This window comes from Ammospiza nelsoni, chromosome 3, assembly GCF_027579445.1.
Source record: "Ammospiza nelsoni isolate bAmmNel1 chromosome 3, bAmmNel1.pri, whole genome shotgun sequence".
NCBI classification, from domain to species: domain Eukaryota; kingdom Metazoa; phylum Chordata; class Aves; order Passeriformes; family Passerellidae; genus Ammospiza; species Ammospiza nelsoni.
Genome location: NC_080635.1, coordinates 82,852,619 through 82,869,739, shown reverse-complemented (window position 1 = coordinate 82,869,739; position 17,121 = coordinate 82,852,619). Strand labels below are relative to the sequence as shown.

At 43.4% G+C, this 17,121-nt stretch overlaps 2 protein-coding genes across 2 annotated transcripts in view; one reads left to right on the top strand and one right to left on the bottom strand.

Annotated features, from left to right (window-relative positions):
- The window catches only part of TRAPPC12 (trafficking protein particle complex subunit 12), a 50,437-nt gene extending 48,012 nt beyond the window's left edge, over positions 1 to 2,425 (top strand). Inside the window, exons 11-12 of the mRNA XM_059467742.1 lie at positions 620 to 707; positions 2,083 to 2,425. Of these exons, the coding sequence (XP_059323725.1) occupies positions 620 to 707; positions 2,083 to 2,325 (331 nt within the window). The 3' untranslated portion in view covers positions 2,326 to 2,425. The remainder of the gene's footprint in view (positions 1 to 619; positions 708 to 2,082) is intronic.
- An 8,672-nt stretch (positions 2,426 to 11,097) lies between these two features.
- Positions 11,098 to 16,766, bottom strand: ADI1 (acireductone dioxygenase 1). Its single transcript, XM_059469187.1, has 4 exons — positions 16,540 to 16,766; positions 15,961 to 16,080; positions 14,257 to 14,436; positions 11,098 to 12,558 (listed from the first exon to the last, which is right to left on the bottom strand). Exons 1-4 carry the CDS (start codon positions 16,657 to 16,659, stop codon positions 12,427 to 12,429), a joined length of 552 nt encoding a protein of 183 aa, XP_059325170.1. The 5' UTR covers positions 16,660 to 16,766; the 3' UTR covers positions 11,098 to 12,426.
- Positions 16,767 to 17,121: the final 355 nt, after the last annotated feature.

The following is a 17,121-nucleotide window of genomic DNA, read 5'->3' as shown; positions in this document are numbered from 1 at the left end:
CTCAGGAGATCTCTAACTTGGTACAGTCGTATCATCCTGCATTGAAACTGGGATCTTTCAGTTGATTTTTTTTCATTCTTTCAGGCACTGCATATTTTCACCGTGTTTTTTCAATATACATTTGCATAAATACCTGTTAGGAGAGGAGAAGTTATTTTGGGCAGTTATCCTACAATCAGATCTGCCAGGAAAGTGCCACCCGGTAGCTTCAAAGGATGCTTGAATACACTGTAGTAAATCAAGCTGTGTGATGGGGAACTCACTTTGCAATGGTTAGCACATTGGCTTAATATCTTTAGAGGATACTATTCAAAAGTGTCCTGAAAATTATGTGGCTGATTTCATGAAGAGAAATAATTCTGGGAAGAGAGTATATGCATTTAAATTAATAAAACACAATGAAGACTGTTGCTCTTGTAGACAAAAAATACAGCTGAGCGATCCAAGTTGTCATTCCATTTGTCTGTAAATCAGTGTCTCCTTCACACTGTAAAGAACAAATGTCAGAAACTCTCACATCTGTAACAGGAAAAATAAAAAATGGTGTCCATTCTTTTTAAAATGTATTATTACCTTGGGTTTATGAGTAGAACTCATTTATATGTCACTTACTTTCTAGAGCATTTCTCCACCTCGGTCAGAATAATTTTGCGGAAGCTCATCGATTTTTCACAGAAATTTTAAGGATTGACTCATCAAATGCTGTGGTAAATCTTCAAATTGCTACATATATAATGAACACCTAAATTATTCTCGTAATACTTCATGCATGGATTTAATTAGTGCCCAGAGTATGCTCAGGGCTTTACAGAAAAATGGGATGTGGCATGTGTGCCAAAAGGTTTTCAGTATACATAAGGATAAGGTGGAAAATGGGATGGGAAATTAAGAACCAGTCTGTATGAAGGGCGTGAATACTTAGGCATGCATGTAGAAATTCCAAGACTCTCTTCTTTTACAGGATCTTTGCAAAGGCACTTTTTTTGGCACTCACTGTTTTTAGCATAGACTTGCATGTCAGGAAAAGAAATGGCAGCTGCCAACATGTATAAAATTAACTTGATTTCACACAACATTGAAAGGATATTGTAATTTTAAACATGGCGTTTTTCACATGTTGTATATTGGAGCCTTGGGTTCCTGTCACTAGCTGAGATCAAAGAGCTGCATATTTACCTTTGGGTTTCCTACACCTGGCAGTTTTTCAGTGCATGGTCACATAAGTGTTCCTGAGAAGTCAGACAGCTTACCCTCAGTAATCTGCTCCAAGGCCATCTACAGACTGAAGGGACTGAGTTTAAGAAACACATGAATTGCATTATTTTGCAGGCTGTAAAATAGCATGTATTATAAATCACACAAGATCAGAAAGGTTTCCTGAATGGACAGAAAAATATTTTTTTCTAAAAGGCCATGTTCTTCCTTTATCTTCAGCTTTAGAAGATATGAAAGTTTCTGCTGCCAAACATGTTATCACATGTTTTCACTTTGTACTATTGGAATCTTTCAGTAACTCATAAAACCCATTTTGTGTGTTAAGGAAAATGGAACCTGACTTGATCATTCATATATATTTAGACTGCCCTATCTGCTGGATTTACGTGAAATCAGCTGTAGATGCCTTTGTGATAAGAAAGTATCTTCCTGTTGCTTATGTGGACATGTAAGCCAGAGAGAGAGAAAAACACTTCTGAAAATATAATGAAGTAATTAAAAAAAAAAATCTATGAAAATGCATGTAGAAGATCATGTGGTTTCTGAAATTTGTTTCTCTTGGCTTTCAGACTAATGTCCTATACTATTTATATTTCATTTTAAATTGTCTTTTAGAGTTTCAGTTCTTAGACATCAGCAGGTCCTACTGGCAGAGGGTAAATTTGAGAATTAAAAGAAAAGGAAAGCATTGTATAATTGATAATGTATTTTAGTTTTGCACACACATGCAGAATAGTAATTCTTAGCATACAGTAAATATGTTGTAACTGCAGATGCTAGACTTCTTTTCCTTCTCTCTCATCACTTGTAAATGCATATATATATATTTATAAACACACAATTTGTTTACAATATGTTTTTCCCTAGGCTAACAACAATGCTGCTGTTTGTCTTCTGTACCTGGGGAAACTGAAGGATTCCCTCCGGCAGTTGGAAGGAATGGTTCAGCAGGACCCTCAGCACTACCTGCACGAGAGTGTCCTCTTCAACCTGACCACCATGTATGAACTGGAGTCCTCTCGCAGTATGCAGAAGAAGCAGGCACTTTTAGAGGCTGTGGCTGTCAAAGAGGGTGATAGCTTTAATACTCAGTGTCTCAAGTTGGGATAGATCATTTCCAACTAAGTTTTTCCAGCAAGGCTGATTTTTTTAAATTGTATATACTCTCACTAATGTGTAAATGTGAAATAAAATCTATTCAATTACGATATTCAGTGGCATTACTACAGAATCTGTCACCTCTAATAGGCCTGTCATTGCAAAGACTTCGTGTTGACTTAGAGCCAGCTTCATCCCTTTCATCCCTATAGGTCTGTTTCTGTCCAGTTACTCCTCATTACAGTGCACTACAATATACATGTGTGTATACATATAATTATATATATATAATCAACTACTCAGATTCTTTTATGAGAAAAACTGAATTTAACCTTATTTTGTCTTGATAATTTTGCAGTAGTCAATGAGTAGCCAATGAGCTTATTTCATCGGCTAGGAGTTATTGACAGAATATCAGTATGTGTGTTATGGAAAGGAAATTCTGAACACACCTCTCTTCATTTTGTCCCCATCAGACTCCTGAATCTTACACTTTAGTGTGTCTGTGGCTGTCAGAGGAGGCTGCTTGATAACCAGCATTCAGAGTCACAGCATGGCTAAGGTTGGGAGGAACTGCTGGAGGCCATCTGGCCATCTAGTCCAAGTCCCAGTAGCACAGGGACATGTCCAAGAGTGTGTGAGGGAGTCCAACAATCCTGCACAGAATCTGTTTCCCACAGAATGAGGGACTAGACTAAATGGTCTCCCTGTACTTCCTTGGGTTTGTGTAACTGCTAAATCTTTCAAATTAAAACACATGGATTCTGCACAGGTGCTCCACTCTGGCATTCTGCTGGGTAGAGAAAGGAGCAGTGCCAGGTGGAGTGGAAACACAATGGATTTCAGTTCAGTTCCTCTCCTCTCCCGTTATAAAGCGAAAACACTGAGCATGAAGTATTTCCCAGGGAAAATGATGCAGAGCCTGAGGCAGAGGTATCTAAAGGTTAGGCCACACAGAGTGGAAGCAAATAGGGTTCAGGACACAAGGCAGTTACTAGTGATGGAACAGTATCAGCATATACTGATTTTGGCATCCCTCAGAACACAGATTTTTTGAATCACAGTACCACTGTGATACCACTGTATTTCACATCTCTGCCCACATTTCTCCCTTCAGCTGTATCATAAAGATTCAATGCAGATACTCCCACTCATACATGAACACAATATATGCATCTGTTCATAGGAGGGTTTTATTGTTCTGAGATTTAATGATTAGCAATTGGACTAGTTTCTTGTCACAAATCACTGCCATGGGACAATTCCATAAGTGTGTTAGATTTTTTAATACCATATCCATCAATTAATTCTCACTCCCTTTAAATACCCCCACCTGTATTTTTAAGTAACCAATAACTCATTTTTATGCTTGTCCATCTGGAGATACTGTACAGGGGCCAAACAGTTGTCCTCAAAAGTCAGGTTGTTTGAAAACTTCTGCAGTCTAGACATGCAGACATAAGGATGCTGCAAAGTCGCTGGTCACCTGAAAAGAAATAAGCCTACAGCTTATGCAGAAACTGAAATTGCTCCATTTTTACAGTGTATTCCTGTTTGACAGGCCATACTTGTACCCGAAACAACAGCTAGTTGTGTACTAACCAACTGAAAAAAATTGATAGCAGTTGGTATTTCTGTTTCTGACTTGGCCTCTAGGTTGAACAGCTGGATCTGAATTAAACTTGTGCAGCACCTGGGTAGACTTGTCCTAAGGTACCACTACTAAACTCAGAAATTAAATATTCAGCACCACCTGCTTTAGCTGGGCTCAAACACCATTTGCATAACTTAAGTGAGTATTAAAATAGTAAATTAAAAGTAGTTATATTGCATTATGCTTTATGAGGTTTTACATTTGTTTTAATTTCTGCTAGGATTTTAGACAAGGCTTAACGGTAATTGGACAGATTCTCAGTTTACACTGATAAGTGAGCTGAAATCACTGTTGTTTTCATTTTGTTACAGCTGTTAATCTGATCAGGTGTGTTACTCCCTGTACTCATTTTTTTATTCTAGTAGTATATTTTCCCCAGCATAGGTTCCTTTTCTTGCGCATGGAGTTTCTTTGGAGATAAAAAGAACTCCTGGTATGTGACAGCCTTGTTCTCAAAGATGCTGACAGCACTGAACAACTTCCCAGGACATGTAGAAGTAGGACAAGGAGTAACAGTTATAAACTAAAAGAGGGTAGGTTTAGCTTGGACATAAGGAAAATATTCTTCTTCTTGGTGTGGCACTGGAATAGTTTGTCCAGAGAGGCTCCCCATCCTTGAATGCATTCAAGACAAAGGCTGGATGGGTTTTAAGCAGTCTGTTGTAGTGGAAGATGGAGAGGGTTGAACTAGATGAGCTTCAAAGGTCCTTTTCAACCCAAGCTATTGAATTTTTTACAGTAATATGTAGAATAATATAAAAGAGATTCACATACATTTAGCTGAAGTGTCAAATTGCATTGCTGTACTGTTGTCTTGCTTTCAGAAAGTGTCATTTGTCTGTTCCAATGCTAAGTGAAAGTAGCATGATCCATCATCATCCAGCATGCTGGAGCCACTTGCCTCTTTACAACTGAAGTAAAAAGCTTCCTTTTTGGTTCCATAGTGCCTGACACTGCACATGTAAATGACAGTCTGTATTCTGATTGGCAGAGAATAAAAAGTTACTATCCTAGTCAGAGTCCAATAACCATTATAAAAGAAACACTCTGAAAACAAAGTCCCATTTTCCAAATTTCTCTACATTTTAATTCATGTGTATTACTACATAGGTCTCACTTCAACATGTTTGCTGTGTTGTTATTAGTCAAAGCTTTTGCTCAGATAAAAATGCCATTAGAGGAGACTTGGACCGGGTGACCTCTAAGCTCAGCCAGCCATTAAACAAGTGACATCCTGGTAGACTTGCAGAATAATTAAAATTTAAATGCAGAGGCATATTATCACTGCTGGATGAATGCAAATTATTAACTGTTTATGAAATGCAGGTAAGACTCAATGTCACTTTATGGTTTGGATGTAACATACATACAAGTGTTTGACTTCCCTAAATTCTGCCCGTTACACATCTGAATGCTCTATATGATGTTAGAACATTAAAGCCAAGGACAAACTTTGTCCTCAAAACATTAATTACACCAGGCAATCCTGTTAAATTCAATGAATTCAGCTGAATTTAATGAGGGTTCCTGGTGTAAATGAGGGCAGAGCTCAGTTCTAAAACACAGCATGCATATGTCATCTGGCTAAGTGAGAAAAGCTGTGGAAAGCAGAGCCTGAATGCCCTGATTGTTGCATTCAAATCTTAAAGCTTAATGTGCCTTAACAGAAGTTTTGCATTTAAATTCCCACTTTTATTAAAAGAGGAGAAGAGGTGTACTTCAGACATCCAGATAATTGCATTATGCACAGAGACTCTGATCCTCAAAAGAACTTGAGCATCTCTCTGGCATTTCTAATACCTAACTGCAGTTCAGGTGATAATGGCATCCCCTCACCAGCTGGTCACTGACATTTTCCTGGTGCCTCAGTTTTCAAACTGGACACATTAGGTGTTCCCCAAAGGCAGACATGTGCAGACATGCCTGAAACTCCACAATGGACTTCAGCCAGTGTACTGGAAAGGATGGTCATTCCTTCACTCACCCTGTCCTTCATGTCAGCAGGAGCAGCCCAATCTAGATGAGCTCACTGACCTGGTGGAAGAACTCACCCAGCCAGCTAACACCCTCTCCAGATACATCTTCCTCCTGAGGCTGTCAACACAAGGATGTGCTGGGAATTACCATGATGCCTGGGTAGGCTGCTGGGTTTTCTGCACTATAGGCCTAATAAGAGGTACACAGACAGCTCCTCTGTGAAGCCTTTGCTGCAGGTGTTTCGCAAATCCAGTCAGAGTGGAGGATAAGCAGGGTATTTATGCTTATCTTTATGCAGGATCTTTATGCACAGCTAAGTTTGTCTCTCTCATTTGTATGTCAGCTGATGTGCTTAATCAACCACATGTGCTGGAGCTGCCTGAAAGAGGAGTGCAGGATGTGTGGCACTGCCATCAGCAGCTGCAGTGAGAACATTCCCTCACTGCTTCAACTTGAAACCAAGCAATATTGGCAAAATGGGACTGAAGCAGCAAATACAGATGTAAATGTATTTCAGACGGGCAGAACCACAGCAGGCAGGGTCAACTTCTCTGAGGTTGCTGAGGTAGCAACCTATAATGCTTCTGTCATGAGCAGAGGCCATGGAAATTAAAGATGTAAAGTGAGTTTATCCAGTAGCTCCCACCTATCAGAGTTCAAAGGAAGATGCCATCCACTTCTTCCATCTTGCTTTCTACCCACTTAATTAAACATTGAGGAAGGAATTATCTTACCAGTGAGATACCTTACAATGCAGAAAACTGTACAGAGTTTCTGGCATTTGAACAGCAGTTCTGTAGTGCTCAATGCAAACAAGCCCCACCAGCACTAACCTTCAGGATATGATAGCAGAAAGCTGCTTTCCCACTTAGTTCTCCCAGCCAGTCTGGGGATTACAAATTTAGAGATTCTGATCTTGAAGAGGTGTGAGAGATGGTCACAAGCCTGCTCTTAGGAAGAGAAAGGTGTGGATGGGGAGGAGGACCTAGGTACTGCCTTTCCAAGCTGTTCTGGATCAACACATAGATTTTCTGTCCTAGATTTGGGCAGTCATCTGCAGATGTTTATTATGTATGAAAGTCATTAAAATGAATCCACCCAAAAGGCAGCAATAATGGCTTATAATTTTCCCACAAAGAGGGAAAAAATTGGATGTCACTTTTTTCAGGCAAGGATGGAAGGGGGGAGAAGGTTCCTCTTTGGCTTGAAAAACTGTCAAGACTGTCAGTACTAAATTGAAAAAACTGAAGTTAAGAGATACAGAACTAGAGCTGTTAATTAGAAGAAAAAAAAAACGCAACAACCCCCCCCCCCAAAAAAAAAACCAAACCAAAACAGTATTTTCAATACAATGTGTGAGCAAGTACATCAAATTCTGGGACACACTCCAGTGGCAGGCAGCAGGACTGAGCCTCACCCAAGGCTGGGGCAGCAGCCTGTGCAAAACCTGGCCACCACTGTCAGCTTTAAGTTGCCTGAATCATCTGGGGAAAAAAAATGAGCCTGAGGGCAGACCCAAATCAAATTCTCCCAGCTCAAATGCCTGTGATCACAGGGGAAACCAGAGCCCAGAGCTCAGCTTGGCTGCTCTGGGCTGTGTCTGTGACCAAAGGCAATCACAGAGCATACCCAGCCCAATTTTCTACCAGCTAATATTGACAGGCACAACAGTTTTTAATTGGTACTCTGAGAAGCAGCATAGAGAATTAAACAAAATTAATGCAGGTATCCCAGAGAGAACTGCAGCAGGGGAGGCCAGAATTGAAAGAGATTCACAGTCCTTCAACCGTTGAATCTTTTCCCAAGCAATTTGGTTTTGTGAAATTTTTCTTCTTTGCCTTATCTGGGTACTTATACAGTTAATAAATAATGAGAGCTAGTGACTCAGTTGCACAAAAATAGGTTTTTCAAACTGCAGGCATAGCAGAATATTACCTTTTTGCAACCACACGAAATGTTTTGGGAATCAAGCTGTAAAATCACAATGAGTGCAGTAAATCAGATTAAATCTGCCTCTTTGAGCCAGGAATATTTAAATTGTAACACCAATTCATGCCCCCAATGAGCTGATATATTTATTTGGCGTCAGGAAATAGAAGACAACTGTCAGTGACCCTATTCTCAGACTTCCTCCCCTATTTGGGGGGGAGGGAAGGAATCTGAGAAATTTCTATCATTTTCCCAGAAAAGACTCCCAAACAAATGATGTCATTTTCAAGGACAGAACAAGTCAGGTCTACTACAGCTTGGCCAAATATCTAAATCCACATTTTGGCTACAAAGAAATATTCTTCAAAGCAGTGCTCAGCTTGCATCTCAGCCTTATGTGTGCTGGTGTTTGCCAGCTGACATTAAATGACTGCCTTTGTCAGGAAACTGTCCCTTCTAAGTTCCTAGTTCAAGTGAAGTTCTGGAACCAGAAACCTGGCAGGAGGTGCCTGTTCTGCCAGCAGGAGCCGGTGCTCTTAGTACATTTATACTCGTCAGGTTGAGCAGCCAGGACAGGCAGCTAGCAGCTCCCACAGCTGCAGGCAGCAGCACAGCCCCTGCCCTCAGGCAGCCCAGGGCCAGACACTCACCACCTGCAGCGCTTCCCCTCACCTATTTGTAGACCTCCCCAAATCAATGTTACTATTTAACTACCAACTGGCAGTGAAATGTCTTTTCATTAAAAAGAATCCAGCCACAGACACTTGCTCCAGGACATATAACAAGGGAGCACAGACACCAGTCTGCTCGCCTAAATTATTAAAAATCCTGCTGTCCATCCACAATTCGCACTGAGTCTCCTTAGAAAAGCTCTCTCAAGATGTTCATGAGAAAATGGGGTATATGCCACTTTGGGAAAGTTTGGATTAAACCAGAAAATAATAGATAAGTACCAAAAAAGCTGTCTTTAAACATCTCAATTCAGTACCATTGATCCTATTTTTTTAACCTCTAATTCTGGAGGAGCTGAAATATTTCCCGTGCCTGAGTTAATGCTGCCAATATGATGTTGCTGAAACTACTTCCATGAATTTTCATACTACAGCAATATACCAAGGTCTTCCACTGGCAGTGGTAAAACAGAACCTTGTTTTTGGACCAAAAATCAATTTAACTTTGCATTTTTTGGGGGTGGAGGGGGGTGGTGGCGGGTAGGGGTGGGCAGAGGCAAGAAAGAAAAAATCCAAAAACCACAATGAAAATAAACTGCATTTTTCATCTGAAGGAATGGCATCTTCTCCTTCCCATCTCTCTGCTTTCTGGAATGTTTTCTATTAACATTTTTTTCTGACCAGCTGTTTCCTCCCTCTGTAATTTCCCACATGACCTCTTTGCAGGTGTGGAATCTTTATTCCAGCCCCAAATTGCTTTTTTCCTGGCTGACAAAAACCACTTTCAGAGTGCAAAGCTTTCACCCTTTCAAAGACACCTATAGCAGTAAAGGGCATGGACTCCAAAGTGTTGACAGTCAGACCCCCACAGCCCCTGCCACCTCTCAGCAGCAGAATGCATTGTGCTATGAAAATGATGAACGATCTCCAGTGGGGCGATCGTGTGTTATTTTGACAGCCAGGAGATGGGAGCTCTGCTGGGTGTATATATTCCTCCAGAGAGGCAACAAAACAAGGTGGTTCAGTCCTGCTCCCCAGGTCACATCCTACATCAGCGAGCTGCTGAAAGCAATTGCTGCGGGCAGCTGCTTTACTGTCCATCCCTCACTGCTGCTCCCGACTGTAAATCTCTCGTGAGGAGGATGCATGACCTGCTCTCTCTTCCTGGTCGCTCCCCCAGCCTGTTGAGGCTGCCTGCTCTGCACGTGGGGGTTTCTGAGGGCCTGTGCTGCTGCCCTGCCTCTCCTTTTGCACAGAGAGATCAAAACAGAAAGGCCCCTGGGAGGAATGAACAGTCTCATCTTGGCTTCTGATTTTAAAAAAAGGAAACAAAAGCTTAGAAGGGGGATGAATTCGATGGGATACCAGGGACTGCTACCAGCAGCAGAAGAAAACAGTCGTTTTACTTTACATTCAGAAACTCAATTTTCTGTGGCATATAAATCAAAGGAATAAAATCTGCTGCAGGCAATAGCTGTCATTTATTCCTGTAGCTGTACCTTGAAAAATCCCCAAAGTTTGTTCTGGGAGCAGGAAGCCCCAGTGTGCTGTACAAGAGGACATTCAAGACCTCCCTTCAGACAAGTGGCACACAAATCCCTGAGCCAATAAGGCACATGTCACAGCACAGCCTCCCCCGTGTGTGTCTGACTATAGCTAAACTTTCTATTTGCTCCTAACACTGATTTTCAGACAGGCTTATGGACCACAGCACAAAAGCCAGTCCCGGCTGCATGGAGAGCTGGATGAGTTTCAGTTTTGCAAGCGTGGGTTGTGCCTGCACCCCTCCCATAAACTGAGCCCACACTGGCAGACTGAAGGGTCACCTGTGTCCCCACATCTCATCTAGCTTGCAACCCAAACCCCAGGAAACACAACTTTTTTCTTCATCCTTTCCAACCTTTAAGTTTAGTACAATTTCACTTCAAAATTGCAACTTCACTTCCAGAAACATTTGAAGAAATAAAACACTCAGAAACAGTTAACAGTAATGCTGCTACAAAGTGAGAAAAACGCTGTTACCTACTAAAGAAGGGCTGTGTACACACACATAGGAAAGAACAGTGGGAAAATTCAATTATCCATCATCTGCTACATTAGGAAGACCCAGGTAGGGCCATTTCAACCTCCTTCTAGAGTTGTTTATTAAGGAGACTGCAAGGCAGGAGCATGTACTGTATCTGGCTGAAATCAGCACACAGGCTGCACTCAGCTCATCATCCACTGAGAGCTGGAGCAAGCAGTACATCTACCCAGCTAACATAATTCATCACTGAGAAGAGTAAAACGCTCCAGTGCCCGCTGCTGGGGAGCTCCATGTCCTGGGGAAGCACAAGGCATTTACTGAAAACCAGCCCAGTGTGCCTAAGCCTATTCTTCTCCCTCTCACAGCTCAAGAAACTGAGGCACAGTGAGTGATTTGTCCCATGTTACAGAACAAATCAATGCCAGCACAAGGAGTAAAAGCTGATTAATAATTACAGTAACACTGTTCAATGGATCCTAAATGTCAGCACAAAGAATAAAAAAAAACAAACCAATAAAAAATCAACATACCTAGATCAAAGTAATTTTATTAATAACTCACAAGAACAAATTTGCTACATTTTACTGAGAAAACCACAGTTTTATGTACCAGGGCAGAACTTGGAAAGCTGCATACTAAAATGCCGATTATGTAAATTTATCTGATGAACATTTTTAGACAAGAATGAAGGAGAGTTTCTTTTCTTTAATTAAAACCAGAATCCTACGTAGTTCATTAGCATGGATTCTGAGCAAAATGAATATTAATGTAGCCCACCTCTCACAATTCTACCTGCCAGAAATACCAAGGAAAAAAAAAAGGTTAGAAAATGGATTCCTGAGCAACTGTAAATGCGACTAATGTCACTGCAAGGCTGCTGGCATCTTTGAAAGGTCAGAGAGATCAGGAAAACCTTTTTGAGCAGAAAAAGGCAAATAATACTGCCACCTTCAAAAAGGCACGAAAAAACATCTGGGGAACTGCAGGCTGCTCAGCCCTGCTTCAGTCCCCAGGAATGTTACAGAATATGCCATTATGGAAGGTGTTCAAGGCACAAGAAATACCAGGATGAGGAAGTGATGAGGAGCAACCAGTCAATGCCAATTCACCAAGGGCACATTCTGACTGATGCCAAATCCCAGGAGCAATGGCTCTGCAGCAAAGGGGACACCACAGGTGCCATTCCCCTTGACTGCAGCAGGGCTTTCACTAGTGTGTCCCACAGCAGCCTTGCAGCCTGACTGAGGATACAAACTACTGGGTGGATAAAGAACTTGGGTCCACTGGGCTCAAAACAGTCTGTGGTTCAAACTAAACTATCAATCAGGTGGTTACAAGTGACATCCCTCAGTCATCAGAACTGGGGCAAAACATGTTGAACATCTTACTTAGCAGAAGGGAGCCCAGCCAAGGGCACTGGTCTGTGCAGCCTGGAGAGGAGAAGGCTCAGAGGAGACCCAACTACAGTTTCCTGCTAGAGCAGGGACTGTAAAGAAGGCAGAGCCAGACTCTCCTCAGACATGCAGTGAAAGGGCAATAGACAACAACTCCAAACTGCAACCAGGGAGTTGGCCATGAGGAACAAATTCTTGGCCATAGGAGCAGCTAAGTGCTGGAGCCAGCACCCAGACAGCCTGTGTGACCTCCATCACCAGAGGTTTCCAAACATCTTGAGCAACATGGTCTAGATTTAAAACCGGTATAGTAATTCACAGGGTTGGACAAAATGACCTCCAAATGGCCTTTCAATCTAAATTTTTCTATGATTCTGTGATTTTAAATGCAAGTTTAATCAGTGAAAAGCAGCAAGGCACATTTATTCTGATGGGGCTTCGGGATGTTGCCCCTGTCAGGTCTCAGACATCATTATGTGCTTCTTCAGCCAAGAACTCCATGTAGTGTTTCCGGGCAGGGAAATCGTCAGCCGGCCTGTTGTACGCAGTCCAGACGGGCTCTCCAACAAACAGCCTCATTGCCTTCACGTAGTTCTGCCACAGAACAAGAAGTGACAAGTCATTTAAGAGCTCCTTTTCAAGGGGTCTTCATTCCAAATTTAAGGTTTCACTTGCACTTCTGCAGAAATTTTTGAAATTATTTCATGATGGACTGAAAGCTTCACACGTTCCAGAAAATTATAGCATTATACTGCTGCTCCTGCTCCCAGTGCCTGCCGTGGAAGACTGTGGCCCCCTATGCAGTGATACATTGTGTCATGACCAGCACCTCCAGCTCAGGCAGAATCAACACTTCTCCCCCTGTCAAAGAAACCAAAACCATCCTGTCTTATGCAAACCTTTTGCATTGGATCCACAATACTCAGCAGTGCAGCATTTAAATCCTATTTGCTTAGCTAAATAGCAGAACCCAGGTACCCACAATGTTTACACAATGCTTTTGGGGAATACCAGAAGCATCACAGTCACAGCCATAAAAACTGAATGGGAAGTGCATAAGCTACTCAAAAAATAAAGCTTACAGGAAGTGAAAAGTCTCCAGATTCCAAAAGGAAAAGCAACAGCCAGCTAAGACCAGCTAACAAAAAATATGCCTGGTGCAAGTTACAACTGTGGCAGCAGAAAATGGGATTTCATATCCTGCAGAAGTGCTCCAACCATGGGGTGATGGGGAACTCTCCTCTTCTGCCTACTATGCAGAAGTACCATTTAGACCCTACCCATTATGTAAAACACAAACAGATTATTATTTTACACCCAGGTTCAGAAATGGTAAGAATAAAGCTAGGTACCAAAAGAACTTAGCTGCATAATGCCAGGGTCTAGAAGCACCTAAAGATTTTACTTGGAAGTCAGCACTCCTGGACTAAAGCTCCTGAAGTGAACACTTAAGACTTCTTGGGGACTCAACCATAACCCCTGACAGTTTATTTATGTAGAGAAAAAGCCTGAGAATAGTACATGTAGTTTATTTGCTGTGGATCTCAAGAAGCAGATGGGAAAAGCTGGGTTTTTCACTAAAAGAGCATCTCCCTTTTTCACATGTATGAACACTGCTCTTTGGACAGCTGATTCAAAACAAAACCATTCCCTTCACCAGAAATGCAGCTTCACCACACAGGAGACAACACATTTCCCCATTTTGCAGGGGTAATGCTGAGGTTACAAACACCTCTGTAAGAGCCCACAAGAAGAGAAACACAGACCAGAACTGTAAGTGCCAATCTCACACTCCCACTGGCAAAAATATCTTTCCAAAGGAGGCCACCACCTGTGAAGCCAGCACCCAGCTTAGCATACAGTAGTTGCAAATAGTGGCTCTGGACCCTTAAATCCTTCTTTCCCCAAAGGTGAAAGATGTCACTGCTGGACACAGACATGTTCTTCTATCCCCACAAAAATACACAACAAGGCAATACAGAATGATCCATCCACACCTTCTCCACCTCAACAGACAGCTGGGACAACTGTGGGAGGGACAGCCCTAGGCTTGATATGCCACAGATGTCACATGGCAATGAGTTACAGTCACAGCTGAGGAGGAGAGGCTGGATTTGTGACCTGGAAATGAAAGGTTCAGATGCTGTGAATTATTTATTATTTTTCATCCTCCTCCTTCATATTTAATATGTTTTGCTAATGAACTTCAAGTCTCAGGGCATGTAGTTACTAATGTGATATACATTCACATGGATTTGTCATCAAAATTTATGGTAATCTACAACAACATACGTTCTCATCCAGTGTAAATCGGTGGTATATGCCAGCAGGGAGGGTTATCATGTCTCCTTTCTCCATGGAAATCCGAATCCATTTGTCATCCTTGTCTCGAACATCAAAATAGCCAGATCCCTCCAGGATGTAGCGAATTTCATCATCGAGGTGTAAATGTTCTTCATAAAATGTTTTTATCTAGGAATAGCAAATATTTTGGAAAACTACTGAACATAGGAAAGCTGCAAAGAAAACTGGCAGAAACAGAGAGAAGCTGAGAAAGGCTTTCAAAGGGTAACTGTATTTTAACTAACAGAGGAGACCAACATGGGTAAGATGGCCAAGCCAGCCTCTGTCTCCAGACACATCTAAGCAGGCTTCTACATTCCCTTTGGAGGGCAGGAACTTCTCTGACAAGAAACAGCAGCTCTAGCTGTACATAACCATTCTCTGAGTAACAGTGATCCTTACACCCATTTGAAAGAGAGATGGGTAAAACATCACACTCCAGGATTTGGTCCTTGTGCTTGCTCAGTTCGATCATTTTGTGCTTTTTTCCCCCAACACACAGCACCAAACAAAGCCACAGATTATCCCCTCTCTTTTACACTTATGTAGAGCTGAATTAGCTGCACGGGTACTACTACTGTCTGTGAAAATGCAGTCACTGCCAAACACAGCCCATCTACAGCAATCTGATGTAAACAGTGTGTCATGCCTGCCCACACACAGTGAGACCCAGCTCCAGGCTCTCTTGTCCAAGACAGTGGCAACAACATTCTCTTTTTTATGGAACGCTGAATTCTTCATACATGCACAGAATACAAAGCACATTTTAAAAGTTCAATTAACGGAGGCCTGGGAGGTTTAGTGCACAGTGAGCACTAAACAGCAATGCAGCAATGCCAGGTACCATCAGCACCTGCTCAGGTTTGGATGATATTTAGCCACACACTTCTGCAGATGTCCTTGAGACAGAAGTGATCCAGCACAGCAGGATGAGAAGTCCCTACGTCTTGTAAAGAATGGCCCATCTTTCTGTCAGATAGAGCCTGCCTAATAAGTTACTACCTATTTCACCTTCTCACCAAAACAAAACCACTAGAATACAATGGGCTTAAAACAAACTGCTAAATGGAAATTTAATAAAAGTATTAAAGTGTCATTGGGTTGCTGTCCTCAAGTCAGAGCAGCAAGCCAGCAGCACCTGGAGGCTGGGATGAGAAAGCTCCTTGTAGGAGGCTCACCTGAACAGTGTTGAGCTGCTATGAAATTGTCACGGTATGAGTTCCCCAAGGTAAAAAATGTTCTTGTACAAGGAACAATTCCATGGGGTTAACACTCACTTAAAAAAGACACATTATGCAAGCAGCCATTAGGATGTAAAAGCCTTCAAAGCCCAGGCCCAGCTGGCAGCCACTTGCCTTCATCGCAGAGAGGCTCTCTGAGGACAGGTCAGCATTGGCAGAACTCTCCTGGTAGGAATCTTAGTTTTGAAATGACAATGATGGAAATGATCCTCAAAACCTTTGAAGGCAATGTACAGAAGCAAAAGACCTCTACTATCTTTAAAATTATATCAAAGGTTCTTTTTTAATGTTCAGGACTTCGGTACAGGATGTATTTTAGACGTGGAAGCCTCATCCCCGTGTCCCGCTGGGCTGTGCAGGTGTCACACGCTGGCCGGCGCGGGAACCGCACTGAGAGCCAAGTTTCGCGTACCTTTTCCTCATAATTTGGAAGCTTGTCTTTATGTATGGTCACTATATCCATCCAAGAATAATTTTCTGCTCTCCGAATCTCTTTCAAGCATGGATCAGTCTCATAGTTATCAGCATCCAACTAAAAAAACAGGCACACAAAAAACAGGAGATTAAAAAAAAAAAAAAAAAAAAAAAAAAAAAAAAAAAAAAAAGCGTTCGGACGCCATTGCTAGAGGCGGAACTCAGGCACTCGTGGGAATCCCGAGGTGCCGGCAGTGCCGGGGCGGCTCGGCTGCTGCAGGGGGAGTGGCCACAAGCACACGGAGTGCCTGCACCGGGCCCCCGCCCGCCTCCGCTGCCTCCTCTCTCTGCGGCCGGCCCGGCCCGGCCTGGCGCTCCCCGCGCGGCTCAGCCCGGCCCGCGGCTCCCCGGCGCACCCCGCGGTACCAGCCCCCGCCGTACCCTGCGGTATCACCGCCGCCATGCCCTCAGCACCCCCCGCCGTACCCTGCGGTACCACCCGCCATACCCTGCGGTATCACCGCCGCCATACTCTCGGCACCCCCCACCGTACCTTGCGGTATCACCCCCGCCCTACCCTGCGGTACACCACGCCGAGGCGGCGCAGCTGCTCCAGGCTGACGGCGCGGTTGGGCTGCTGCCGGTGCGGCGTCCGCTGGTCCTCCTGGGACTCGTCCATGTACCAGGCCTCCACCATCGCGCCGCCACAGTGTTCGCGGGGCCGGGCCGGGCTGCCAGCGCGTCCCGCCCCGGCGCGGCTCCAGGCCCGGCAGCGAGCGGGACGGGCCCGCCCCGCGGCCTGAGGCAGAGCGGTACAGGGGCGCCATGGGCCCCTCCAAACACACTGAACGCGGTGCGGAGCTTTCGTTTGAGGGAACAGCTCCAGGCTGAGGCCGAGAGTCCCCGAGAGACAGGCCGGGGCTCGGGACTGCTCACCCGCACCAGCTCCTGAGGCAACCCGAGTGAACGGCCATGGTGTTTGCATCGTGTCGGTCCCCGCTATAATGCTCTGACGGAACTTACTGCTACGGCTCAGGCTTAAAGGCCGGCATTGAAGCCCCACAATATGGAAAAAAAAAAATAAATTAGGCAAAAAATAAAGAAAGTGGTAAGACATGCTTGCACAGATAACTTGTGTTGTCTCCACCCATGTAGATAC